The sequence below is a fragment of the Eriocheir sinensis genome, chromosome 4 (genome assembly GCF_024679095.1).
Source record: "Eriocheir sinensis breed Jianghai 21 chromosome 4, ASM2467909v1, whole genome shotgun sequence".
In the NCBI taxonomy this organism is placed as follows: domain Eukaryota; kingdom Metazoa; phylum Arthropoda; class Malacostraca; order Decapoda; family Varunidae; genus Eriocheir; species Eriocheir sinensis.
In genome coordinates, this window is record NC_066512.1 from 19,212,243 (window position 1) to 19,239,875 (window position 27,633).

At 37.3% G+C, this 27,633-nt stretch overlaps 1 protein-coding gene across 1 annotated transcript; it reads right to left on the reverse strand.

The window, feature by feature from the left end:
* Positions 1-6,154: 6,154 nt before the first annotated feature.
* Positions 6,155-26,934, reverse strand: LOC127009469 (kinesin-like protein KIF16B). The gene is made up of 24 exons (XM_050882568.1): positions 26,776-26,934; positions 24,653-24,722; positions 23,953-24,057; positions 23,226-23,348; positions 22,140-22,222; positions 21,828-21,993; positions 21,156-21,325; positions 18,785-19,005; positions 18,137-18,321; positions 17,229-17,373; positions 16,937-17,079; positions 16,632-16,761; positions 15,560-15,725; positions 14,282-14,342; positions 13,991-14,127; positions 12,741-13,740; positions 12,415-12,590; positions 11,777-11,917; positions 11,370-11,421; positions 10,740-10,842; positions 8,193-8,281; positions 7,952-8,050; positions 7,600-7,683; positions 6,155-6,959 (listed from the first exon to the last, which is right to left on the reverse strand). Exons 1-24 carry the CDS (start codon positions 26,820-26,822, stop codon positions 6,813-6,815), a joined length of 3,843 nt encoding a protein of 1,280 aa, XP_050738525.1. The 5' UTR covers positions 26,823-26,934; the 3' UTR covers positions 6,155-6,812.
* Positions 26,935-27,633: the final 699 nt, after the last annotated feature.

Below are 27,633 nucleotides of genomic sequence, written 5' to 3' on the forward strand. Positions count from 1 at the left end.
ATATATATATATATATATATATATATATATATATATATATATATATATATATATATATATATATATATATATATATATATATATATATATATATATATATATATATATATATATATATATATATATATATATATACGCTCACACACACACACACACACACACATATATAAATATATATATATATATATATATATATATATATATATATATATATATATATAAACACACACACACACACACACACACACACACACACACACACACATATATATAAATATATATATAAATATATATAAATATATAAATATATAAATATATATATATATACGCACACACACACACACACACACACACAGAGATACGTTATTTTCTCATAATCTAAATAAAAATGAAAACGGTGCAGTAAACGTAGTACGTAGCGCGCCGGCGTCCTTGCCTAACTTTTTCTTCTGTTGATTTTTGCAACATATTGGGGTATAATTTCATGTCTTTAGAACATCTTGATCTCTACATCTCAATCTCATCACGTCTTCTTCGCTGAGACACAAGTTTTCAAAGTTTCGAAATACTGAAAACAAGGTTGTGTGTCGAGGTGTAAGTTTTACTCTCCTAGGCTTATACTAAATTTACCAGTCACTACTTCACTGTTTCACTGTTGAAAGACAAATAAAAAAACTTAATAATGGAATATAAAGCTAAAATAACTAACAATGAAATACAAAGATAATAACAGTTCGAAGAAACACTTTTGAAACAGTAGGCCTATGCGAACTTTTAGTGAAGCTGTTAAGTTCCTATATTTATCGATTTTTTTCTGAGGATAAAAAAAAATCTAGAACTATAACAGGTAATGAACCCGATCATGATGAAATGATGCATGAACTCGAACCCGCCAGAAAACCTCTGATGAGTTAGAACAGCGGGAGGCGTGTTCTGATCTCTGTCCCACATCTTAAGGCGACATCTTAAGCGACAGGTCACACTCCTCGCTTGGTGGTGGTCATGCTGCGTCAGGTCAGATACCTGTTTCATAATACTGTGTGTGTGTGTGTGTGTGTGTGTGTGTGTGTGTGTGTGTGTGTGAGAGAGAGAGAGAGAGAGAGAGAGAGAGAGAGAGAGAGAGAGAGAGAGAGAGAGAGAGAGAGAGAGAGAATTTATATAGATTTGCACAGATATTCAGATGGCCCGTGACGAGGGTGAAAGGTCCTTTCCGTGATAATATTAATTAAATAATGCCACAAGATTTGATGAATAAACAACATTACCCCTCATCTACAAATAAGTATGTGCGTTTATAAAACATTTTTAATAGGATGTTAGACAGAATTATATTGATCCTCTTCTTCAACACAGATGAAAACAAAGTCATGGATCTCTCACTTGTCAAAATTATCGATATATTAGCTGTATAATATTTCGATACCAATGGTTTGTCATATATAACATAAACGTATGAAAGGATGCAATCATGATGCCAGTGTCTGGGGACTTACCGAACTCCGGGTACGTAAAAGGACACTCAGGGCAGCACTCACCGCCCCTGCCTGCATGTTCCTCTGCCTGCTTGGAACATTCAGAAATGATGATTGATGGAGATCGAAGATTGACCAATTGCTCGAAAAATAAGTGATGGAGATAAATTCCTAGAGGCGACACTCACGTATTAACGATATCAGCTAATGAACGAACGTCCTTTTCGCCGCCACCACGCCATTTTGCTTGGGACCTGGCTCAACTAAATTGGCTGCTGGTTCGCGTCGGTCGAGTGTAGTTTGACGTGCCCGCCTTCCTCCCCTCCCTCGCCCTTCCCAATCCACACCTAGGTGAATCTACATATATACAATAATGTTTTAAGATATACTTATATTTACTTGATTTTTGTAAAATTTTGTGATTTCAGCCTTATCTTTTATAGTACAAGTCAATAATTTCACAAGAAACGCCACTTAAGTATACAGTGCCGTAATTGTCGCTTCAATTACTCTTAAGGGTAGCAGTTACGCATTTCTCACATTACATAGGACGCAAACAAGCTACGTACGTCAGTCAACAACAACCACTTACACGCAACAACCGTTTTTCCTCAACACCAACTTTGAAAGTGTAGTATATAGACGACACACCATCCTTCTCCTGCTGCTGCTATGTGGAGATGCCGGCGCTATGGTCAACCCTGCTCCATATCCGTCCAAACGCCCTTGCCAGCTTTGCTACAGGACTGAAGTGGGGGCAGAGGGCCAGTCAGTGGGATTCGTGCGTCGGTGAATGCGAGTACGCTGGTTCGGAACTTCGGATCTTTCATGCAGATTTACGCTGGGCTGGTTGGCAATGCGTCTCGTGGAGTTCACTAGATACAGCATCGCAGTTTTTCAACGCTCCCTTTTTCGATTAATCCAACGTTTAATTCCTTCAACCCTCTAGAGTCCAGACCAACACAACGCCGACAACCCTGACAAACTACACTTTTCCCTTTTGAGCCCCAAGCACTCAACACCCTACACTACTCACAGCCAAGCTCCATTTTTTTAACCGCGACACTGGGTCAGAACCCCCCACTGACACACTGCAGGCACTCACTGGGTGGACAAGGGCGTGGATGCAAGACCACCCATTCATCTCCACTCAGCCAGAGAAGGGAGGACTGAGCCTGGGATCTCGGTTGCGAATCGAGCGTGCTATTACGGTATGGCGCACCCTGGTTTGTGTGTGTAGTTTTTTAAGGGTCTCTCTCTCTCTCTGCAAATATGAAAGTGTGAAATAATCACTTAATGAGCATCCCACCCACAAGAGATAAAACAATGGCTATTGCAGCATCTCTTTTTACCTTCAACTAATAAAAGAATGGCGTCTACAAACTGATTTAGTGTCAGGGACTAACCCCATCCAACTATTTTGTTTTCCCCTACCCTCCCTTAATGATTTCAACTCACACACTTTCATGGTATTATCTTGAACAACGCCTGCCTCATCCATATACCAATTAAATCTGCCACTTGCATGCACACCAGCATACTCTATAATGTGAAATATCTTCATCCTTTCTACCTCCATAAATAATGAGGGGGTGGCTTGAATCTTCTTCATTACACCTCATCTCGTTGTCTTGCAATGCACGAGAAAATGATCTAGCCTGGAAAGATGGAAGTAAAGTTTCCGGTGCCAGTAACTGAGGCTGCAATTAACAAACCTGATGCATGGTAACCCACTTGGCGACAGAGGAACCCCAGACCTAAGTGGGTTTTGGGGTCTTTTTCCATAGGGCGGGTAATGACATAATACTCTACCTAAATTCTGAATATAAAAGTAATAACTATAAAAGTTAAAAGCAATCTACTAAATGAAAATGTTGCTTAAATATTTTAGTCATCTCTGGGAAAAAAAGAAAACAATGAAAATTACAAGTTATTTTATCAAAGGGTTAAACAATTTCTGATGTGGAACAAAAATTTCTTTGTCAAATTATTAAGTATTTCATTACAACTTACATAACTTTTAGGTCGAGTAAAAATAACAATATTAAATTAATCTATGATAATTTTCTATACAGTGAATGAATGGTATTTACAACTTGTGGCACATACATGCAACATCAAATATTATTGTGAAGTTTGGAATACACAGCCAATGACCCATTTGTAACATGGGATATATATAGATATATATATATATATATATATATATATATATATATATATATATATATATATATATATATATATATATATATATATATATATATATATATATATATATATATATAAATAACCAGTAAAAGACTTGAGGCTCTCTTTTTTTTTGTAAATTGTTCTAATAGAAATCTGAGTCAATCTACATAACAAAAAACACATGAAAGACACTACAATAAAGTAGCCAAAGCAACTCTGAGTTGTCTTTATCTCTCAGGGAAGGAATCCCAAAATGAGCATCTCAATCAGCTTTCTTCCATAATTTTGGTGATTACAGTTATTTACCTAATAATTAACTTATGGCAAAATGCACATTGGTGGTAGTGGCTGAGAGGCCTCTGAAGAATTAATTTAATGCCTTGGATGATTTTCAGCTTTGGTATATATGCCTGCACAATAGGGAAGCACTAGGACAAAGTTATAGGCATCTAAATTGGTAACAATGATGCAGTTTCAACATTTCACTAAGTATTTTCACGACAATGTGCATGGTTTCTTCTGTTGTGTAAAAAGGTTCTTACCATTCATGCAGATTAACAATCGATAAACTGATACCAAGAAATGGATAATAGTCCTAGAGATATATACTTAAAGTGCTTCATCTCTTATGGTTAAGTACTATATCTATAAGTGAAATAAATAAAGAGAACTCAAGACTTTTCTGCTGATAGTGTAAAGCTTATACAGTTCCCTTACCTTTAACCCTACTAGGATAAACTACAACATGTTCAATACAAACCATATAAGTTCACAAAGTGTGTGTGTGTGTGTGTGTGTGTGTGTGTGTGTGTGTGTGTGTGTGTGTGTTTCACCACAACCTAATCACGAGTTGGACTCACACTTGCCAGCAAGTACCCTCTCAATTAGAGCAACTGCAAGGCTCATTAGTCGATCTCTGGGTACTGCCAGGACGTCACAAACCACACACCCCATTCCCCTTGCTCAAGGGGGGACTAACTACTCCTTAGTCAGCGGATAAAACCTGGCCTGAGTGGGGCTCGAACCGCTGCCTGTCAGACAGTGAAGCCTGGCAGTGCAGCATTTTACTGACTGAGCTATTAGAGTGTGTGTGTATGTGTGTGTGTGTGTGTGTGTGTGTGTGTGTGTGTGTGTGTGTGTGTGCGTGTATTTACCTAGTCGTGACATACGGGAAAAGAGCAACACTCGCACTGTCCCGTCTCCACATCCACTCTTATCCACATCCACACACTGTGCGTGTGTGTGTGTGTACAGGAATATGTATGTAGGATACTATTAATTAGTGAAGCTAGTGTTTGATTATATAATGATGTGAATGTGAGTGTGTGTGTGTGTGTGTGTGTGTGTGTGAGAGAGAGAGAGAGAGAGAGAGAGAGAGAGAGAGAGAGAGAGAGAGAGAGAGAGAGAGAGAGAGAGAGAGAGAGAGAGAGAGAGAGAGAGAGAGAGACTTTAAATAGGGTTAAATTAGTTGTTCATTATAAATGATGATAATGTCAGGGATGCTGATGTGGGTATCATAAATCATAAATATAATCTATTTTCTGTCACACAAACTATATGAATCCCCACAAAAAAGTAGCAAATATTAAATACTACATCCAAAAAGGAAGCCTTGAATAATAGTGACACCAGACTTCGTGATTACAGCTTGCACATAAACAAAGGAATATCACTGGATGTCCTTTTAGAATCAAGAACTCAAACTTAGTGCTGTCCACATAACCATACCAGACTATATCTAAGGTTGCATGAGTCCAGACCCTCCCCTAACAGTATGTGAAAACTCAGTACCACTTTTTTTTACCATTGCAAACTAAAGGCTGCATGACTTCAGACCCTGCCCTAATAGTGAGAAAAAGAATGAATAAGCCATAACTGCATCTATCTAAAGTTCTAAACCAATTTAAGAATCTTTCTGAACACATTGCATCTGATGATAATACCTTAGTGACTATTTCCATGAGATTTAACCATTACCTAGACAACAATGAGCATTTCCAAGGCTATGTTCTTCTATAATTGAACTCCCCCAGCACCACTTGCTACTTACTCGTATTCTTCAGCTGCCTTTCAAATATAAACGGGCTGAACAAGTATGAATCCTTTTTCACAGAGAGAGAGAGAGAGAGAGAGAGAGAGAGAGAGAGAGAGAGAGAGAGAGAGAGAGAGAGAGAGAGAGAGAGAGAGAGAGAGAGAGAGAGAGAGAGAGAGAGAGAGAGAGAGAGAGAGAGAGAGAGAGAGAGAGAGAGAGAGAGAGAGAGAGAGAGAGAGAGAGAGAGAGAGAGAGAGAGAGAGAGAGAGAGAGAGAGAGAGAGAGAGAGAGAGAGAGAGAGAGAGAGAGAGAGAGAGAGAGAGAGAGAGAGAGAGAGAGTGAGAGAGAGAGAGAGAGAGAGAGAGAGAGAGAGAGAGAGAGAGAGAGGAGAGAGAGAGAGAGAGAGAGAGAGAGAGAGAGAGAGAGAGAGAGAGAGAGAGAGAGAGAGAGAGAGAGAGAGAGAGAGAGAGAGAGAGAGAGAGAGAGAGAGAGAGAGAGAGAGAGAGAGAGAGAGAGAGACTTTGAAAATAACACTTAAAGACTAGTGAAATGTTATGCAGGTACAGAACACAAAATTCATATAATGTAAAAGATTAGCATAAAAATAAGAATATATGAATTATGAAAAGGAATGTATGATGTTCTAATGATTCTTAAATACTCTTCATAAAAATATAGGACACATAATGTGATTCTATGCTGTTTAACTATTGTTATGAGATTCAAATTCCAATCTGAATACAATGGGGGTCAGGTGACTAAACATTAGGGATACATCTCATGTAAATGTGATTTCTGCCATTTAAAAAAATGTATGATTACTGAATATTTATCTAAATTAAGCATACTGATAATATAACTATAAAAATCTGTAAATGTATTCTACATGTAGAAAACTATTTGTCAAACTGCTACATAAATTTTGATGTAAATGTCATACTAATATAATACTAACCATGATGTTTGAGGGCTTCACTCTTTCATGATATTTAGCTATTTGTAATTTTCACAACCCTTTTTTTCAATAGTCAACTCATTTAGTTATTCTTTCATATGTAGCCCTATTAGATAAATTTGTTTACTGGTATAATAAATATATTAAATTATTTAGCATATCAACTTGTTGAGTGTCTTGAGATTTCAAAGACACCACGCTGAAAGAACGGAGAGAATGAAGCGAGGGCTGCTCGTGAGGGAGTCACCCCACACAAAGGGGAGCCTTCTAGGTCACTGCATAGCACTATGAGCTGCTGGAGGTACACCTGAGACACATCATACATCAGCATTATTACATGAGCACTGAGAGCATATACAATTTTAGTAACTATAGTGTGTGCAAAACATCCCTGCATTAACTGCCTCACCATCTATCCAGTATCCTGAAAATGCACAGACTAAGGATTGATTATAATATATGCTTATGTTGCTACTGAAGTAAAAAGGAATGAATTTTCAACTTGATGGAAAGGCAGAGGGTATGACAGTGATGAGATATTTTAATAGGATCAAGTAATGCAAATAAAATTTTATATTAAAAACAAGTTAGGATACATAACATAAATTTATATGTTACATAAACCTAAATTCAAGAAAGTGTGCAAGAAATGGTTCAAGGGTGGTAGAGATGGAACAAACTTATCAGCCATGTGGTTAGTGGAAATACAAATGTACAACTAAAATTTTCAGAGTAAATAAATTCATGGATGAAAATACTGTATATAACCGGTTTACAGGAACTGCATTGTGTAGGTCTAATGACCTCATGAGCTCCTAATGTATGCTCCTCTCTTAACCTTGAGTGTGTGCCCATCACTACATCAGTGTTGGTTATCAAGTTTCTTATTCGTATAACAAAAAACATGACTAGATTATTATATAGACAAATATGACTCATCTTCTTACCTCTAATTGTCCACGCCGCTCTGCCACAACCCTTTCAGAAAAGTTTCCAAAGAGGCGGCGTGGAGGAAAATAAAGGTCTTCAACCTGGTGAACAAGAATGGGTCTGTCAGTGAGTGCTCTCTGATTATTGCTTAGAAGAAATTTAACCTCATTAACATGTATGACTTTGAAGAAAATATAAGTGAGGAAGTGATGTCAACTAAGTAAGAAATTTACAGTATACACAGTGTACATGGAGAGAGGGATACCAGGGGTCCTTCTCTGTTATAACCACTAACACTGATCGAATTCTTAGTGAAAAGTGTTTGTATAACAATGCATACACTTGAAAATGTGCAATATGTTGACTCACCAGTTGCCCATATTTATGACACATATACATGTGAAGTTCCCTAAATCTTCTGTATCTTCTGAAAACAGTCCAGGATTCATTACCAGCTGCGATTTTTACCTGCAAAGAAACATTTAATGAAAAACTCCTTCAAAAAATGTGAGGAAAGAAAAACATGCTAAAGAATCATGATGCACAAATTTTACATTATCTATATAAAATGAATTTCTGACAATGATTAACTGTTATTTAACCAGCTTACCTCATACTCCCAGTGTGCAGCTGAGCCAGCACCTCTCATTTCATAGCCAGGGATACATACACAGATTCCACAAGACATATCATAATCAGCTGTAAAGATTAAAAATATAAGTATTTATCTAAATCATTAGGTATTAAGATTTGGCAGGTCCTCAATGTCATTTATAGGTTCTTTGATACTGTAACTTTAAGTGATATAACATACAACATAACCAATTTTACCACAGGCTAAATGATAAAAAAAGAACTTCATTCCTATGACATATTTCTAGTCACAAAAATGTGAATGACCTTCTTATGCAGTATAGACCTCAAACATGTTCAATCTTATATAACTGGCCTGTTCACAGTAGGGAGTGTAGATGCCTATTAGCACCATAAGTTTAATTTTAACTTCAAGGGGCAGAGGGGTGATTTAGCTATTTTTCAATAGTCAACTTATTTAGTTATTCTTTCATATGAAGCCCTATTAGATAAATTTGTTTACTGGCATGATAAATATATTAAATTATTTAGCATATCAACTTGTTGAGTGTCTTGAGATTTCAAAGACACCACGCTGAAAGAACGGAGAGAACGAAGCGAGGGCTGCTCATGAGGGAGTCACCCCACACAAAGGGGAGCCTTCTAGGTCACTGCATTGACATTGATTACTATAGCAATGTAAGACAATATTAATGATGTCCATGTAATATGATGTGCATACATGGGCCTAAAGAAGTCATTTTTATCATGTTATAAGATAAAAAACCCTCATAACATACATGATTATTCTACTAGTATGTATGAATTGCATAGCAAAGAACATATTTATACTATATTTTTTAAGTCAACTCAGACTTCAGAAACAATAATATTGCAGGTTCTTTGCTACAGACTTTGGCATAATGAAAACATTTTTATCATGTTACTATAAAAAAAAAAAAAAAAAAAAAAAAAAATCATTATGTAAATGATTATTCTGCAAGTAAGTATGAACAGGATAGCAAAGGAAGTGCAATATTATTGTTTTTAAGTCAACTCAGATATTTATATAGGGTAAGCTTAGGAGGGGCTTCCTTGGTGCAATGGGGAGCTGAGGTCATGCCAAGAGAAAGGAACACTAAATTGTTTCAAAATTGATGGGGTTGGGGCTACTGAGGAGACTGAAAAGGTTTTTGGGGAGGCTTAACGTATCCGTTTCACTGAAATTTTATTATTTTTATTTTTAGGCCAATTTTTATTTATTTAATTATATGTTAATTGGGGTTGTTCCGAGATGAGTGTGCAATTTTCAGCGGAATTTGAAGAATAGTTTTTCAGTTTTTCCACCCTTAAAAAAAATCTAAACTAGTCGTAAAGTTTTATTCAACTTACATGATTTCTAACACCGTATACAACATTGTATTGCTTGCATTTGGAAGCCAGTTTTTTTTATAAGATATATGAGTCAGGAAAAAAAATAATATATTTATATTTTCCCCCAAAAAAATCTGATAAAGAATTTCGAAACTAATGTTTGAAGATGTATAGAGCAAAAATTCGGCCCGGATATTTACATCTTTTTACGCTCTTTCTTTTGGTGAAAAAACTTTTTAGATACATTCAGAACTTTTGAAGTTATTCTGCATTATGTGCGAGCAACTTTAGAATCGAGAAAAAGCCACTTTTCTAAATTGTGATCTGTATCACTTTGTATGAACGGTGCTGGAGGCTGTACAGGTCTCAGAGAGTTTTCTGCATAAAGTATTACTCCCAGGCATCCGGTCCCCTTCATTTACAAGGATATTATCCATTCTTGATGGGGGTATCAGGAGGTGCCAGCTCCCCCTCAACACCAGGCTTGGATGTTGTATTGGCTGTAGAGGTTGCTCGTGTCTCTAGCTTCCTCCTCCTGGCAGCTATAGCGCATTTTCTCCTCCTCTGGGCCTTCTTAGAAGGTCGTGGCATGTTTTCAAGCATGAAAACTGCAAGATTTCTGCAGGGAAATGCTGTATACTCACGTGTGACAAAGGCGATCACGATCCAGAGTTACCAGCTAGGAATGAGCGAGTGGTGTAGAAAATTTCAAAAACATTGGAACCCCCCCAATTTTTGGTGATTTTTCTGCTAAGAGTACCACGCGTACGCACATGAGAGCTTAGACCTCCGAGACGCGCTGGTGCAGTAAATACGGGTAATAAACCATTTTTTCCAACACAATTTATCTACGTACATATATGATAGTATACCATTAAAAAGGCCGTGCTTTCAATATTTCTACGGAATATTTTATACAGAAAACAATTTTTTTGAGGTAAACCCTTGAAACAGATACCTTAAGTCCCCCAGGTTGTTACCTGGCAATGCCACTGAATGCTAATGATGATAGGATGCTCATTCTCCATGGTTCTTTAGTTAAAAAGTTTGTGATAGTCCAGTGTGGTCCAACACAGTGAGTAATCTATTCTCCTCTGACCATGAATATTTTTTGTTGAAGATTTCACCCCTACTCTCCTTCTGCAACCTTGTGATGATAATGATGACAATTATGAAGACTATTATTCTAGAGAAATGACAAAGTTCTTACTTAAAGGAGACTGGAGTGGTCCTGGAGTCAGAAGCAAATCATCTGCAGATGTTGCACTCTGGTATAGATGATTTCCAATTTCTCCCTCCATTTCATACCCAGCCTGTAGATTTATGAATGTAAAATTTAAAAGCTGAGAATTAAAGTGCAAATTAAATAAATCATGTAAAAGTGAATATGAATTAAAAGAAATACCTTTAGCATTTTAATTATATAGAAAACAAGTATATTTCATAGTATGTACGGTTAGCATTCGATAACATGGTCCAGTGACTAATCAAATATATTCACAGCCAAATATCTAACTCTCCAAGTATCAACGACTGCTTTGAACCAAAAATAACTGATACACAAAGTTATAAGGGGAATGCAAATGGATAAATGGCCTACATTGACTGCTTATAATTTGTCTTCCTCATCCCTTAACTCAGTAACTGCAGCATTTAGTTTAAGCTTGCCCTTGCCCTTAGGTTTCCTGAATTTTATCAGCCCCAGTATGCCAGAGTTACACTGCTCAATTTACATAATATAAAAAAATGTATTTGCTGTTAAGTCCTCAAATACATACCTATGTATATTTTTTTACTGTATACAAATTCTATACCAAACACAGGACAAAGAAAAACTCACACTCATTGATGTATATGGTCTTACTTCTGATGGAGTTAGCACTCTTACTCCCCTGTAATAACAATAATAAAAAAAAGGTTACTATTTATCATAGCAGTAATAAGTTATTATTTTGGTGGTGATAGTTAAGTGTTGTAATTAGGCTACCTACAGCTACAGCACCATGACTTCTGTCCCTATTGTGCTAACTTGAGGAGGTTTTACTGTTTACTGTTTATATACGTATTAATTAATCAATTAATTAAATATAGTAAAACAGTATACAAGGGAATGTAATCTTCTGTACTGAAGTATTTATGGAAAAAGTGATTACAAAATCCAAATTTAATAATGAACTTTGTATCCTACAGTGTATGTGCAAAGAAAAATATAGGGAATGTTAAATTACTAAAAGTTAAATAACTTACGAGTTCCAGTGATCCATCGATGCACTCATAGATCTATAAGTTCTTCTGTTTGGGGACTTTGGGTTTAAAACTACATTTTCCCTTGCAACCACTTCTTCTAGTACTCGTCTCTGCACCTCACGTTCAATTAGGAGAGCTAACCTGTAAAATTCAATCTTCAACATCATCCTCCGTCAAGGGTAATGTCAACAATGGCAATGAATACTTTTCCCATGAAATATGTGGGGAAGGTGTTGAATTCATGATCACCTAACATCAGGTTATTTATATCGACAATATGATGTCTTAAGGGAACATTGCAATAACGATGTGGTGTTGTTTATTTTTTCAGGATTATATTAAAACAAAACAAGCTTTACAGACAGCACAGCCATAGAAGGAGCTGGTAAAAATCAATGAGTCATTGACAGGTGGAAATTTAATACAAAATGCTTTTAAAAGGATCATCTGGAAATTAAGACAAGAACAGATAAGGTATTTTGAGGGTTGGGTAAAGACCTATGAGAAGGAGACAGAAATTAGGAGGGGTTATTGACTGCTTAAGGATGGAAATCAAGAATGGCAGTATAGTAATGCTGAGGTTTTGATAACTGTGATAAAGGAAAGTAGTTTTTCATATATCCAGGATGTATTCATACCTATCTTCCTGAAGAAGTGATGAGTCCAGAGGGAGATCTGAAGGTCTCTCAATACTCTGTGCTTTATGGCCTTCCTTGGCACCATGTTCACAGTCACCTCCATCTGTCAATTGTTTCTGAATCAGCTGTTCTTCTAAATTACCATAATGTTGCTTTAATTCTTCAAGCTCACGGATCTGGAAATTGGATATATATACACAAAAATATAAGGTTTCATCTGTGCATAATTATACTCAACCTGTCCTTTTACACAGATGACTAGTTTAAGAGTAGGCAAACTATGCATTTGGTATTATTTATGTGTTTACATGTGGCCTCTGACATACCTGTTCACCAATACTGATGTCAGATTCGTTACTTCTTGCTCGTAACCTCATGAGGACTTCTGCTGCTTTTCCTACTTCAATCTCTTGTGATATCAACTCACTCTTCTCCCTAATACTGAGTCCTGGGTACCAATCAGAGGAATCTGGTGAATCATCATTTTGTGTAACATTGTCTTCCAGGGCGTACTTAGACTCTTTACGAATATGTGAAACATCATGAGAGCATTTTTGATTTCCATTATCAAGAAAGACATTATTATTGAATGACTCAGAGTGTTCATTATCTGTGCCACACGGGTATGCACGTAACTCATCAGCATCACTATAAGAAGATGTCTTGGGGACCTCTGAAGACGGTTCACTGTGTGAACTCGACCTGCCATTCAGTCGGGATTTGACACTCTGGGAGTCTTTGATTTTACTCTCGCTCCTAAGTTCTTCTCTGAGAGGAGTTGAAGCTGCCTTCCCTTGCATGCCATGAAAATCTTGTGAATGGATGGAATCTTCATGCATATGGATGGGAGATAAAAGAAAAGCACCAAAAGAAGTCTCTTGTGCAACCTGATTGGCTGGACTTGCAACCAGAGAATCATTTTCAACTAAGTCACTAGTATCTTTATCATTAATTCTCAGTGCATTAATACCACAGAAACTACCATCTTTTGCAGACAATGTATGTCGTGAAGACCTTATATTACTGTCATTTTTAGAGTAAGGGAACTTGACTTTTTTTACATCTTCAATAGGCACTTCAGAAACAATCTCACTTTGTTTATCAACCAAGGCACCACAAGCACCAGCGTTTGAGTTTTCAGCGTTCTTCACATTTCCTGAGTGAGGCACATCAAGAGGTAGAGGTGACAAGGGGGAGGTGAGGTCATGTGGATCAGGAGAGAGGACGGATGTAGCTGTATAAAACGTGTCAGATGCAGGAGTCGAGTTGATGGAAATGGTTTCAACACCTACATCTTCTTTATTCCCGCCCAAAGGAAGTGTTAAGCTGAAAAAGATTAAGAAGATTTATCACACAATGAAACGTTAGTTGAATATCTAACATACATACATTAAAGGCCATGCGAGGAAGTTCTTTAAATTGTTATGTGGTTCTGATAGCTTAAAAAAGTGAAAACTACCTTTTTAACCATGAAGATAGTTAAGTCACCATCATCCATCAGTCAATATCATGCATATCTTGCTTTGTAGAACTTCAACACTTTACCGCACAAAACATAACACTACCTTAGCCTTACCTTGACTTTCGTAATGCAGGGTTAATATCGCAGTCTTCAATATGGCTACCAAACGGTGATGTTGGTTGACTATGTGTGTGAAGGCTGGTTTGTGTTGATATTTCACATAAATCAGTATTTTCTGCTACTTTGGACATCTGTTCCAAACAAATAAGAAAGAAATTGCCAAATAAAAAGGATTTACGCTATGAATATATAGAAAATGTTAAGAAAAGTATCTGAATCTTTCACTGTTTCCTCAAGTATACACAATATTGACAAACATAATGCACAGCAACTTGCAACACTTACCTTTCCAATACGGGAGAAATTGCTGCCATCTAAATTGGTCTTCTCTAAATCACTGTCCATTCTGAATAATAAGGTAAGTAAGTCATAAGACTCATCTAAGATCATCCCTTATTATAAATGCTAATGCTTAAAATTGGAAATAACTGAAATCTTATAATTCTAATTTTCATATAATAAGAAAATATAATTTACATATATGTACACTACTGGCAAATGTATCTCCAAAGGTGGGCAGTTGGCCTGCAACTTCTGGCTTGCAACTTGCACTGCAACTTTTTTTTTTTCATTTTCAGATGTACCAAAAGTTCTTGCAAGGAGTTACATACTGGTTGTGGCTTAAATTTTTATGAGGATTTTCAAGGGGGAGTACAGCGTGATGCTATTTTCAACAATAATTGAAAAAAGGGAGGAAAGAGGGGAGATTGCATCTTAAGTGGCAACTGCTTACCTGAAACCATTCAGTTTCTTGGTGCAACTTTTCTGCTTATGTTTGATGAACAGACTTTGCTGCATACATACAGCACTGAGGTTTAGAAGTATACAGGAAATAGTCTAACTTCCTCGGAGGGCAGATGAAATGTGGATGAAAGATTTAACACATAAGAGCTTTCATGTCTACTGCAATAAGAAACTAGTATGGCTGTAGAATATCTGTTCTTTATAGAGAAGGATGGTCCCAGGCCAAAATAGGCTGGATTCAGCAAACCCAAACTTTGAGATGTTACTCTTCATTAACGGGAACCTGAATCTTCTGCAGCTTTTTGTACTTTTATAATAGTGTTAATAATGATTGTTTGTATCGATCAAGTGAAAAGTACTGAGGAATCAGTGGTGGAACACATATTAGTAGATGATACAGTATTGTTGGCAGAAAATGAAAAGATAATGCAGAGGATTACAGATGAATTTTACAGAGTGTATGAAAGAAAAAAGTTGAAAGTAAATGTAGGCAACAGTAGGGTATGGTACTTGGTATTTGAAAAGGCAAGAGGGCAAATCACTGATTTTGCAAAGCCATATAGACATGACAGAGTATAAGATCAGGTTGGGGTAAGATATAGATGGGTAGATAGTTTGTATTAATTAGATTGTTTTATCAGCAAGTAAAGTAATTTTTTGGGTATTATTATTGGGTTGCACTTGCAAGTGTATTTACAGCACAATTTTTGCAAAATGGTTGCAGTGCAGTTTTTCAGCTGAGTTGTAGTTGTGTTTGTGGCACAAATGAAAAGGTTGAGTGCCCACCTCTGTGAGTACCTGTAAGATAATGTTACTAACCCTGATATATTGTCACATGATCTAATAAGATCTGTGGCCGATCTGGATAAGAAAGAGAGTCTTGAGAGGTTGAGGTGAGTCTTGTTGCCTTCCCTTCTAAGTCTTGCTGCTTCTTGTGGATCATTGTACCGGAACATGTGGCTCCCACCAAGCACAACAACACATCCTAAATTAAGAATTATGTTCCTCATCACCACAATTGTAATTAAAAAAGTAAAAGGCTACAAACAAATGGAAACTTTTGGCATCCTTGGGGTTATTAAGTTTGATCAACAACTATTCATAAAATGTTTCATATCTTATTGAAAACATGATATGTGCCACATATGACCATCATTATTACTTAAAACATTCTTGTTGCAGTAAGTAGAACATGTGAGTGACAAGAAAGTAAAAGTATCAATTGATGATGAGAAAAAACTGTGACTGCAAACAACTAATAACAATAGTTCATAGTATGGGTTGTGAATATGAGCCAATGTTTGATAGCCCGCAAGACATACTATACAGTTTAATAAAATCATTTGAATGCCAATGATGGCTGCTCTAACCATTACTTCAAACAGGGCTACTCTGAGCCAGACTCACATTTAAAAGGGTGAAATCAATTTCTCAAAGAAGGAAACAGATACACAGTAAAACATGGTACGACAGAATGGCTAATTCATTTTGGTGACTCCAAATGAATCTAAAACTGGGTATGTATTTCAGGAATAATTTTGCTATACAATTTCAGCTGCAATTCTTTAAGTTTACATAAACTTCCAATGAGCAAACATGTCATATCTTTAAAAATTCATTGCCAGTTTTGGTACCAAAAGTTTGACAAAGGGAAGAATAGAGAAAACCTGGAATGATTATTGGGAAGTTGGGAAATACACCCTTTTTGAAAAGAGAGAAAAGAAAACAAATGTCCAAGGAAGATTTTCCACCTTTTTTCATTACACCAGGTTAATAATGTAATGGAAGGACATTATATTGTGTATTGCATTATGCTCATAACAGAGATGAATGCTGTTGATGATGATAATGATTAGTGAAGGTGATGACAATGATATATTTCAATACTAACCTTGTGTTAATCTACTTTCTTTATCAACTAGTTGTGAATTGACCCAACACTGGGCATCAGGCTTAGATTCAAGAGTTGCAACGCCATCATGCAACTCTATTGTGCAATGCTCCTCCAAGACTTCTCCTCCCTGAAGGATAGAGAAGGAAGAGTCATGATAACCATTTTAAGCCTGTTTTTCAATTGATCAAAGTTGAGTAGTCTCAAAGTTAACTTGCATTGTCTCTTTTAAGTTACCTGTCATAATACATATGGAATAAAGGCATTTTACAATTCCAGTGTATTAAAACAATGCAAACTCATACCTCTAGACTTATATCCTGGGAGGCAAGTGAACCAATGGTGGTGAGGCCATCATTAAGATGGTACAGTGTCACACCCGTGGTCAGCAGGTTATCATCAATCAGAACAAGATGGGGGCGCTCGGAGTCTAATACCACACCCTGGCCTGTAACAGAATGTGTTGTCAAGTCTTTTTATAAATACTATAATTAAGGGAAATGAACACAGACAAAGGGAGAGAATATATTCACTTATATGGCTTTTAAGAGATGAAAAAGACAATATACAAAACAAACAGATGATGTTTTTGCACACCAGCTTTCCGAAGACCCAACGTTTTTTGTTCTTGAAGGATGGTATGTGTCTCACTCCATCTTTCCGTCCACTGGTCAGTTAGTTCTTTTTCTTTGGCTTGTTTCTGGCTTAAGGTCTCCATTATGCTCCCTTTTTCACTGTTTGCCTGTGAAAATTATAAACATTCTATATTACACCTCCTTTTCTAAGACAAGTATAAGCCTATAAGTATGCATATATCCTCATTGTAATAATATTTCAAATGAAAAACATATGGAACGGTTTTAAATATGAGGACGATGGAATTTGGTTGCAAGAAGAGGATGAAGGAAGTGAGTGAGTATGAGTATTTAGGCACAGTCTTATGATAGCATGTAGGGAGAAATGAAGAAGAAAGCAGAGAAGGGCAGACAGGTGATAAGTGCTTTTGAGAGTTATGAAGAAGTGAGAGCATGGGGATAAAGAAGGGTATGAGAAATAGTATTATCCTCCCAACACCGTTATATGCATCCGAGATATGCATGCGGGATGCAGTACACTAATAAATGAAAGCTTGTATGAGAGGTTTGGTAGGGGCATAACATTGAGGGAGTGGATTGTGGAATGTATGAAAGTGTGAAACATTGTGCACCAAGATGATTTGGACACATAACGAGAATAAATGAGGATGACTTAATGACTATAAATATTATGAGGGTAGGACTGAGGGAGGGGGTTTCAGAGGGAGACCACCAAGGAAATGAATCAATAAAGTGAAAGAGATGGCTGGCAAGGCATTGTGTGCTAAAAAGGGTGCTAAAATAGGGAAAGTTGGAGATGCTTCTGTTATAGGCATCCCTTTGAGGTAAGTTCCTGTGAAGGATGAGGGAGTCAGTGATATAGACAGATTCAAATGAAAATTATGTTATTTTTGAGATGAAATGACTTACCTCAACGTCAACAGTGTTCTCCTGGAGTTTGCTTTTAAGAAGAAGGATTTCTTCCCTGAGCTCCCTTATCAGCTTTACATTGGGGTCCTCATTGATGGTGGGCTTGTTGATGATATTCTTTGCTCGGTTGGCATATCTCAGGGTGCTCAGAGTCTCCCCATAATTAACATCAGCAGGAGAAATAGCTTGAGGGAGAACCACAATGATATATTAATAGTAACACTAATACTACAGTCATCATTTTGGATAATGTTGTAGTCTCAAAATATGTAAGAATTTGCTATTTCAGTATTTCTGTATCAGCTTGGATTGTTGTATCATAATTGAACAAATCACCAAAATCAAATATATATTTCAAAGACAGAATTTCTTCTTATGGTTCTACAATACATGTTACTTAATCCATTGTTTTTCTTCCTAGCTGCTATATCATAGACATGTGTAGTGAAACTTGTAGTCATTCCTGCTAACCCTGGGTAAGAAGGACAGGCCTCAAGTAAAAAGAAAATACACATTAATAGAAGGAAAGATCAACTTCTCAAATGAACAGTCCTGTTTACATAATATTCAACTTTTACTATTTAAAGTAGTAACAGAATATAAAAAAGACAAGCAAGAGAAAATCAAGAACTTAACATTCATACTAACTTGCTATCATGATAGTTTTAGAATTCCCACCTAGGGAATCCTTTAACAACCACGTAAGGACAGAGTCTCTGTAAGGAATAAAGACGTTTTTCCCTGTAGTGGACTTGGCTGCCTGCTCTGCGAGGGCACTGATAACAGATCCCAGAGTCACCAGTGACTTGTTGATGTGGGCACCTTCCTTCAGCCTCTGACCAGTTGCACCTGTTGCATCAGCTCTTTCACTGTAAATTTAAGAAAATTTAAGAGCTGGAGCATTGTTTTCATTATCAGCAATTATTTTAGATCACTAAATATGTAATACTGTAGTTCATCAATTTTACACTCCTAAATTTCATGACTTTTAGATTCTTTTTATGAAATCCAGATTCATCAAAGTTCCACTATTCCATCATTTTAGGAATCCAATTGTATTGCAAGGGATGTCTGTCAGTTAGTGCACACAGTGACAGTAGGCTATTGCTTTGGTTATGTCTGGCCATGAGGATATGGACAAAGTATTTTGTATCAACATTTATCCATTGTTAATATTATTTTAAGTAATATCTGTGACCAGCAATGGCTACAAAACAAGTAGTTTGGGTAAGTTTGGGTGGGGCCTGAACCTCTTCACAGCACTGCTGCATCACCCACAATAAACTACTCTCTCCCTCATCTATGTACAGCTAACGCAGAAGAAAAATCGACGACAACAACAAATCCCTTGCTGCGATGCGCACAAGCTTATTTCATGTCATGTCAATCCTGGGACATTTTTTGTAAACAATACCCACCCACACGGCCAAGTACGCCCTGCAAGTTCATATTCAAACCGTGAGTGATTAGGTAACGCCCCCCGGAGGGGTGTAGGACGACGGTGACGCCTCCTCCGCCTCCTGTACAACTTGCATATCTTTTCATATCTGACATCTCCCCTGGGGCTCCAACCTAGAATAATGTAAAGGAAGCTGAAGAAGGAAGAGTTGAAAGAGGTTGTTGATGGAGGATTGAGTAACCGAGAGTAAAGAAGATTATTAAGAAGATCAGAAAGATCAGAATGTCAGATCAAAGCTGCTGCTACTCGTGCTGGGACAGACGAGGAGGAGAAGAAGAGAAGGAAGAGAGGAAGAGGAGGAAGGATCCAGGAAAGAACTGACAAGATGCTGGGGAAGTGAAGTGAAAAGGACTTTCTTGCAGGACTGAAGAAAGGAAAGGGACCTGAGTGTTGGGAGAGGTGTGTGTTGGGAGAGAGATAATGGAAGGGGATACAGGAGGCTACAAGAAACTCCTCAAGTTGCGTCGCTGCTGCTCAAAGCTCTCAAACCCTCAAAAAACAGAAAAGAAGAAACAGAAGACTTGATTTCTGTAACACTGGACACAGACATCAGAAGACGGCAGCCGCAAAAGTGTTAGTGAAACGAAGCCCTCATTAAAACCATCTCATAGACTTCAAATTGTGATCAGTAAATTTTGCCCGATCGGGTTTGGTAAGGTTCCAGTCAAGACCGAGGTGTAAAGCTGCAGGAAGGATGTGAGTGGTTGATGTGGTGCAGAAGGAAAAAAGAAGTGTGTAATTGCAGCGTTCTTGAAAACGTCTGAAAGTTGCATGAACACGAATGTATGTTGAAAACGCAGAACGCCAATTACAACATAACAAACAGACAGCACAGTTCCTACAGGTGCACCTTGCCACAGAGCAAAACAAGTTGCCACAGAGCAAAGTGTAACTGAAACAGCTAGAGCTGAAATCGTGGAAAAAATGTGTGCCAGATCTAAATCCTAATGAAAATGTGAAATGAAAAGAAATGTTGGCTCTGAAACAGAAAATGTGTGCTGCTTGACTGAAAAGTAAAAATTACTCTGGAAGAAGTTGATCTTGACGCTTGAATACTTTAAAAAGAAAAATACTATGTAAAGATTAAAGTGTAAGACAAAATAAAAAAGATGTAAAGTACAAAGTAAAATACTTGCGTGACGAAATACTAGAAGTTGCTCACTAACAAAAAAAAAAAGATTAAACATACGAAAAGTGTATATGTCATCTATATACTATTTGAAATTGTATATAAAATATTCTGTATACATTAAATATGGTTTGGCAGTGCTATGGCCATGGAATGCCCTGAACATTCCCTGCACCAAACTGACTTCGTAGCTGAGTCGGACTAAAGCAGTTAAAGGATTATAAAGCTAAGAATGCTTACTATGGGTACTCTATAGTAATATGTTTTGTATAATATATATCTGGAATTATCTGATGCAAATTTTTCAAACTCTTTACACTACTACCCCAGAAAATTGAGGGCTATCTGAATACTAATTCAAATGCAGAAAGAGCATGGAATCTAAAGACAAACACAAAAACACAAAAAATTGTAAAATAGACAAACCATACCTGCCAGCCAAGTCAACAAGATGAATTTTTGAACGAGTTTCAAGCGGCGTGTCTGACATCAGTTTGGCTTGGATGAAGGTGACTGTGAAGATGGCATGGCTTCTTGAGCTTGTGTCATTCATGTGGGTGCTGGCTGTTGTTCGGTGAGAGTTTCCTTTCCTCATCAGTTCCTGCATCAGAAAATTTTAAAGTATGATTTAATGAAATAATTGTTACTTACATAATGCATTAGGGCTAGACTGTAATAATCCACATAAGCAGTTTCATATAACAGAATTGTTGGTGATCAGCCAAGTTTGTAAGAAGGGCTTGGCCACCACTGTCAGTCATCTCAGCACCACATATGCTAAGAACAGCTGTTCTTGGTATGCAATCACAGCTGAGTGTCAAACTGAGCATGATAGATAAGGTCTACTAGGTAAGACTTACTAAAACCTTGATTCTGTATTAGGTATGATTACCATTGGTTTGATCATCCATGCATGACAATAAAATTGACTTTCATATCTTATCTAAGAATGAGAGGAGAGAGAGAAGAAAGAAAGGAGGAAGGAAAGCCTGAATTAGCTTGAAGAGGTAGAAGTAGAAGCATGGAAGTAAAGAAGGGTAGAAGACACCATATGATCCTTCCAACTGTCAAATCAATATAAAATTTTGAGGAATAAAACTTACCTCAATATCAGGATACTGTTGAACTAAGTGGACAGAAAGGTCTTGCACATAAGGACCCAGTTTGGGGTGTTCACGCACACGAAGTGAGTGAGTGCTGTTCTGGGCGCCAGTTCTCAGCAGGTCTTTCACACGTTCATTATAGATTTCCAAGTAACTAACCTCGACCCTGTTGAATGAATATCATAAAGATACAATAAGTAATAGATCTCTCTCTCTCTCTCTCTCTTTCTCGGGTATATGTGTGGAATCAATAATAAACAATATGAGCACAACAGATTCTGTCATTGTCTTTGTAGCTCAGTTGGTCCTTACTTGTAAGTAGTTCCAGCTTCTCTTCCTTCTGCCATACTTGAAAACAAAGCTTCGCAAATCCTTGGAATCAGTCCAGGGTTGTTCTGAAATTAAGATTACACCAAAGGCTTACTTATTTTCTCCTGTACATCACCAGACGATAAAAAGATAAAGTTGCAGGATGTAGGTAACAGTGTTGAAGAGTGGAAAGACAAGAATTAGGTGAAGTTTATGAATACTAGAAAAAAGTCAGTGTCTTGGTATTTAAGTAATATGTATATTTAAAAGGGCAAACTTACTCAGGCATGATAATTTTTTACATCAAGGGCTAAGGTAAAGATGATTTATAGTCTGCACTTAATGTTCTTGTAATATGACATGGGGAATGATTTCACTAAAAGTTTAAAGTCTACACTGTTTGTGGGTGGACCTCATGATAATCTAGGTCAGTCGATGATGGACTTCATCAGTCTGGTTCAGGCAGTCAGTCAGGAAGCAGAAAGGCACAGAGACGATATGCCGCAAAAAGGGGTAAGGATGAATGAAGCAAAAAGGAAGTAGGTGAACAAAGGAAATTGAAGAATTCTGCCATGGTCACTCAAGGGGAGTTCCCTGAGGGAGAATGGTGTCAGAGCTAAACATTGATAAAGACAAAATAAATAAATATCATTATCTAGTATGACTATAGGAAGAAGAATGGTTTCCTAGCACAAGAAAAAAGTCATGAATTAACCTCTTCAACACGAGGACGCGTATACTGCATCCTTGCGTGCCCCGTACCATATCCGAGGCCGTGCATACTGCGTCCTGGCACGCTCTAGCCAATATAGGAGTTATTTTATCTTTATATTTATGCTTACATCTCAAAATTATCAATTAATTTATGTTTCTTTATGTGCACCATTTAATTCTGCATGTCTTCATATATAATATATGATGATTTTGTTGAGTTTATGGCTGAAAACTTGTTATGTTCAATAGCGACATTTGAAATTTGGTGCACGCGGCGATCCCGGATACGGCGCGGGGCGCTGTTTTGGCCCGGCCGTAGTGAAAGGGTTAAGTATTAAGTAGCAATGAAATCAAAATATGGAACATGCTACTAACCTGGGAGCCCATCATGGTGAACGTTTTTCCACTTCCAGTTTGGCCATAGGCGAACACACACGCATTATATCCCTGAAGGGCATTGGAGACAACATCTGTTCCCAAGTCATCATATATCTTTACCTTAAAAGAATGCAGAAAATTACATATCTTGATAAATTTATATGTATTATGAAAATACAACTTCTAGTGTGTCTAGATCTATATGATACTGGCCTAAACACTATCTTGCACCTTTGGGGATTTTGCACAACACCGCCACCTACCCTACTACCTTCTGAGGCACGTCTCCCTGCTAAAGGCTTGCTTCTCTATTTTTTGTTTGACTGACTTGACTCAATGCTGTACGGAGTGATTTTTCAATAGGCCCTTTATATGATTCATGCAAAATAAAAGATGATTGCTTTATAAATGTGTCCCAAATTCAGGTACGGTATATGTCATGCTCAATATAAGTTCTTATATATACATACCAATACTAATTTCTTTATAAAGGAACACCGGTCTGTGCACCCAATGTGTCATGTGCAGATCCACATAAGCTATGCACTTACTGTAAACTATTCAAATAGTCATATTGAATACTACCACTGGCTGTGTTCACAATATCCCTGACATCAGGTGGCAGTGATCACAGCTCAACATAGAATTCAGGTAAAAATTTAATAAGGTCCATTATTACTGCTATTATTTACAGATACAGAAAATTCTTTCTTATTTTAGATACCTGTGGGGCAAAGTGCTGATCAGATTCCAAGTGCGACCAGTATGAAAAATCAAATGTAAATTCCTTGACCCGTTCCCTGGCCTCTGCTCCATCACCACAACTAATCTGAAGAATCAAGGTTAAGGGATTCCACTTAAAATCATCAAAATGGTGTGGCAAATTGTACATGAATACTAGTACAACATTGGTAAAAAGTTTAGTAAGCACAAATATTCTTATAATCTTGGTTTGTACTCATGTTACATTTTACATAACAAATCCTCTTCTATGTAGCATGCTATGGCAGTTATATGGTGTGACTATTGATGATAACTATAAGCTATTTGTGTCTGATACTTAATGAAAGTGATCAGAAATATTGTCGGCATGCAGTTAATATTATGGAAATATGACACTTCATTAAAACATGGAAAAGCTGGTGTTTCTTTACGGACAAGAACAATCTTACACCACCAGTTAGCTTTAGATTTCAAACAAGCACAATATGTGATACTTCTTGCTTTTATAGCTTTGCTTGATTTAATGAAAATATTTTTTCTCACTAGCTACTTATTTCTCTTACTGTATAAATTATACAGAGTTGATATCAAACAATGTAAACAATTAAAAGACCATCCTTGAGACAGAAACAGAAAAAAAATCATACCGAAAATCAACATGTAGAGTCAAAATGACTTTTCTAATTATCCTGAGCACTTACCTTATTATTAATAAGTTTTGTCTTTTTGTCTTCAACTTCAACAATACAATGAGAACACAAATCCACTTCTCTGGAAATATAGTGCATATGCATAAGAATAAAGTAATATCAGTATTTGCAAATACAGTCTCTATTATTATCATTAGTATTATTGCCACTATTGAAACCAATAATATTGTCTTTGCACATAATTATTATCATTTCTCAGTCAAGGTTAAATATTTTAATCAATTTCTTGATGCCTGCAACTTGGTCAATTTTTCAGATTAAACACAAAATGTTTTAAAGTTGTCTCCGTGTGGAACCTTTTGACTGTGAAGATTTGAGATAATTTCAATATGTGATGCTTTATGCATCTATGGGCTACAGCACTAGTACTACTGTATTGCAATGCTATGCCATACTGTTAACATAACTGAGATACAATCATCAAAACAATCAAAACAAAATATAAATATATTATTATTTTTCTTTACATCTCAAGGCTAGATCTCAAGTACATGTTAAAAGATGATTGTGTATTCACCTGTTGTACAATAAAGGATTTGAGTTAACCTGTGTTGTCCTGTCTCAATATCTACTTTTATCCAACTCGGTCTTAAAGTCATAAATATTTATTGCCTGTACCACCTCTTTACCCAATTAAAACTCCAAGCATCAATACTTGTATTTAGGAGTCTAAATTTATTGACTTTTTTATGCATTTAATCTTTAAAATATATTCATGATACCATATTCTTCCATTGTCTCCAATCAGAAGGCTCTCCCTATCCATATTTTCTAAACTATTTACTGCTTTAACTTGCAAGCTGCGATACAGTCCCATGGGAGCATTCCTGAGCAAGTGAGACATCCCTCCAAAGAGCCCCAACTTCAGCCTGAAGTGGGTCTGATTTTAGGTTATGGTGACACATGGAAACTCTTTCGTGGTGTAGTGGTTAGCACGCCTTGCTTAAAATCATTGAGCTTGAATTCAAATCCCAGAGTCAGCATGCAGCCCAACCAGCTGTTTATCCTCCTTTTCAGGCAAGATGATATGACTTAGGGAAACCTGGGGATGTTAGACTGGTGCTACTTTAGTATGCTGTTTCCTCAGGGAAAATGATACGTCTGTAGAAGTCTTTTAACAGCATTGCAATAACTGTTAGCAATTAGGAGGGTAAAGATGTGGGTCACACAGTGGATGTTCGATGATTGTTCTTTTATATAGACTGGTCAGGAGCACTCAGGTAACATGAAATAATGATCTGACTGTGGTCAGGTCAATACTTTGGTCAAGCTAAGGTCTAGGAAGACAGGTCAGGTCATTCAGGTGTCAGGTGAGGAGTACTCAGGTGACAATACAACATCAGATGAGGTCTCGGGAGACAGGTCAGACCGGTTAACCACACACTAAAGTAGCACCACACTTGGCGCCTACTGGGGTAGACTACAAATACTGCTGTAGATCGCATACTAAAGCGGCACCGTTAGACTTTGGTAACTTGGATATTACACTTCCCTTATGTCCTGGGGTAATGAATTCTCACCCACTACAGGCTCAAAGGTCAATGAAATGGAGATGAGTACCAAGGCTGCACACACATACCGGTATTGACTTTCAACGCCTGAGATGCACCCACTCCTACCTCTAATCACCGCCCAGCGTAGTGGACCCACCCCCGCCACTGCCTCACCCTGTCATGCACTGCGTATTTCCGCTGGCCCACACCACATGTCTAATGTATTTGAAGTAGCCTAACCTAACAACCTAACATAACCTTTCCAATAGGGGGCCTTTTCACTTCCTTGACCCCCCTCCTATTTTCAGCAAGTCATACATTACTGCACCGCATTCATGGAGCAAAAACGAATCCATAATGTAAGTAATAACTTCGCAAGAGGCGCCTTCCCCTTCTTCAACATTAGCCCCGGGTGTTACAGCGGCCCTGTGTCGGGGTAAAGGTTCTCTCCCGCCACAGACTCAAAGGCCACCGTGCCGGAGGAGAGCACCGCCGCCACGCACAGCCATCCTTCACCTCGCCATAGGTACACACACGGAAGTATCTGACACTCATCGACTTGGTGCCGCTCAACATCCGCTTCCTTCTCGAGTGCATGCAAGTATTCGTCTCGGGTGTTACCTTTGGTTGAAGGGCCGCACCCGCACCGCCACCTTGACCGACGCCATGGCTCGTGGAGTGACACAAGCGCCCAGCTCGTCAGAATATCGCGGCGGGTATGTGGCCGTCCTCCCGCTGCTCCATCTTTGTTTACATCACTGGGGGGCGTTTGTTGGTGCACACACAAATAAGTTCACGGTACTTCAAATCCATCCAAAATAAGTGATTACAAATATTCTAGGTAAGTATTCTATAGTGAAAATTGAAAGAAAAGTTGACATGAAAGATAAGTAACATAAAATTTGAAAATAAAAATTTCAGATACGAACTCAACTCCGTTTTCTTTGTTCGGGGCCACTCATGATGCACTATATATATATATATATATATATATATATATATATATATATATATATATATATATATATATATATATATATATATATATATATATATATATATATATATATATATATATATATATATATATATATATATATATATATATATCATTGTTATCTACCATACCATGCCACTGGGGTATTTTTGCAATCATATTTCAGTTCAAGGAGATATGAAAATGAATATAGCACATTCAACCTCTACTTAAACTCCTTGTAATGAACACCGTCTTTGTTATAGTTGGCCCTTAAACTAGGAGAGAGAGAGAGAGAGAGAGAGAGAGAGAGAGAGAGAGAGAGAGAGAGTGTGTGTGCTTGCTTACTTTGATATGTAGGCTACTAGGTTGAATGAAGACCTTCCCAGATAAATGATGAGGTCAAGCAGCTTCTAATCTCTACATTTAGAACCTATATCTGATAACAGGAAAACTCTCTCTCTCTCTCTCATTTATATATATGTGATCCTTTTCATGAAGAG

What these genes read in the sequence shown, in the direction of transcription:
- LOC127009469 (XM_050882568.1), bottom strand. Translation starts at nt 26,822, where the DNA reads ATGGCGTCGGTCAAGGTGGCGGTGCGGGTGCGGCCCTTCAACCAAAG. An exon ending in ACCACTCCAGTCTCCTTTAA is followed by an intron (nt 8,282 to 10,739) that starts GTAAGAACTTTG and finishes TAATCTTTACAG; the next exon opens with CTGATTATGATATGTCTTGT. An exon ending in GTCATAAATATGGGCAACTG is followed by an intron (nt 7,684 to 7,951) that starts GTGAGTCAACAT and finishes CTTGTTCACCAG; the next exon opens with GTTGAAGACCTTTATTTTCC.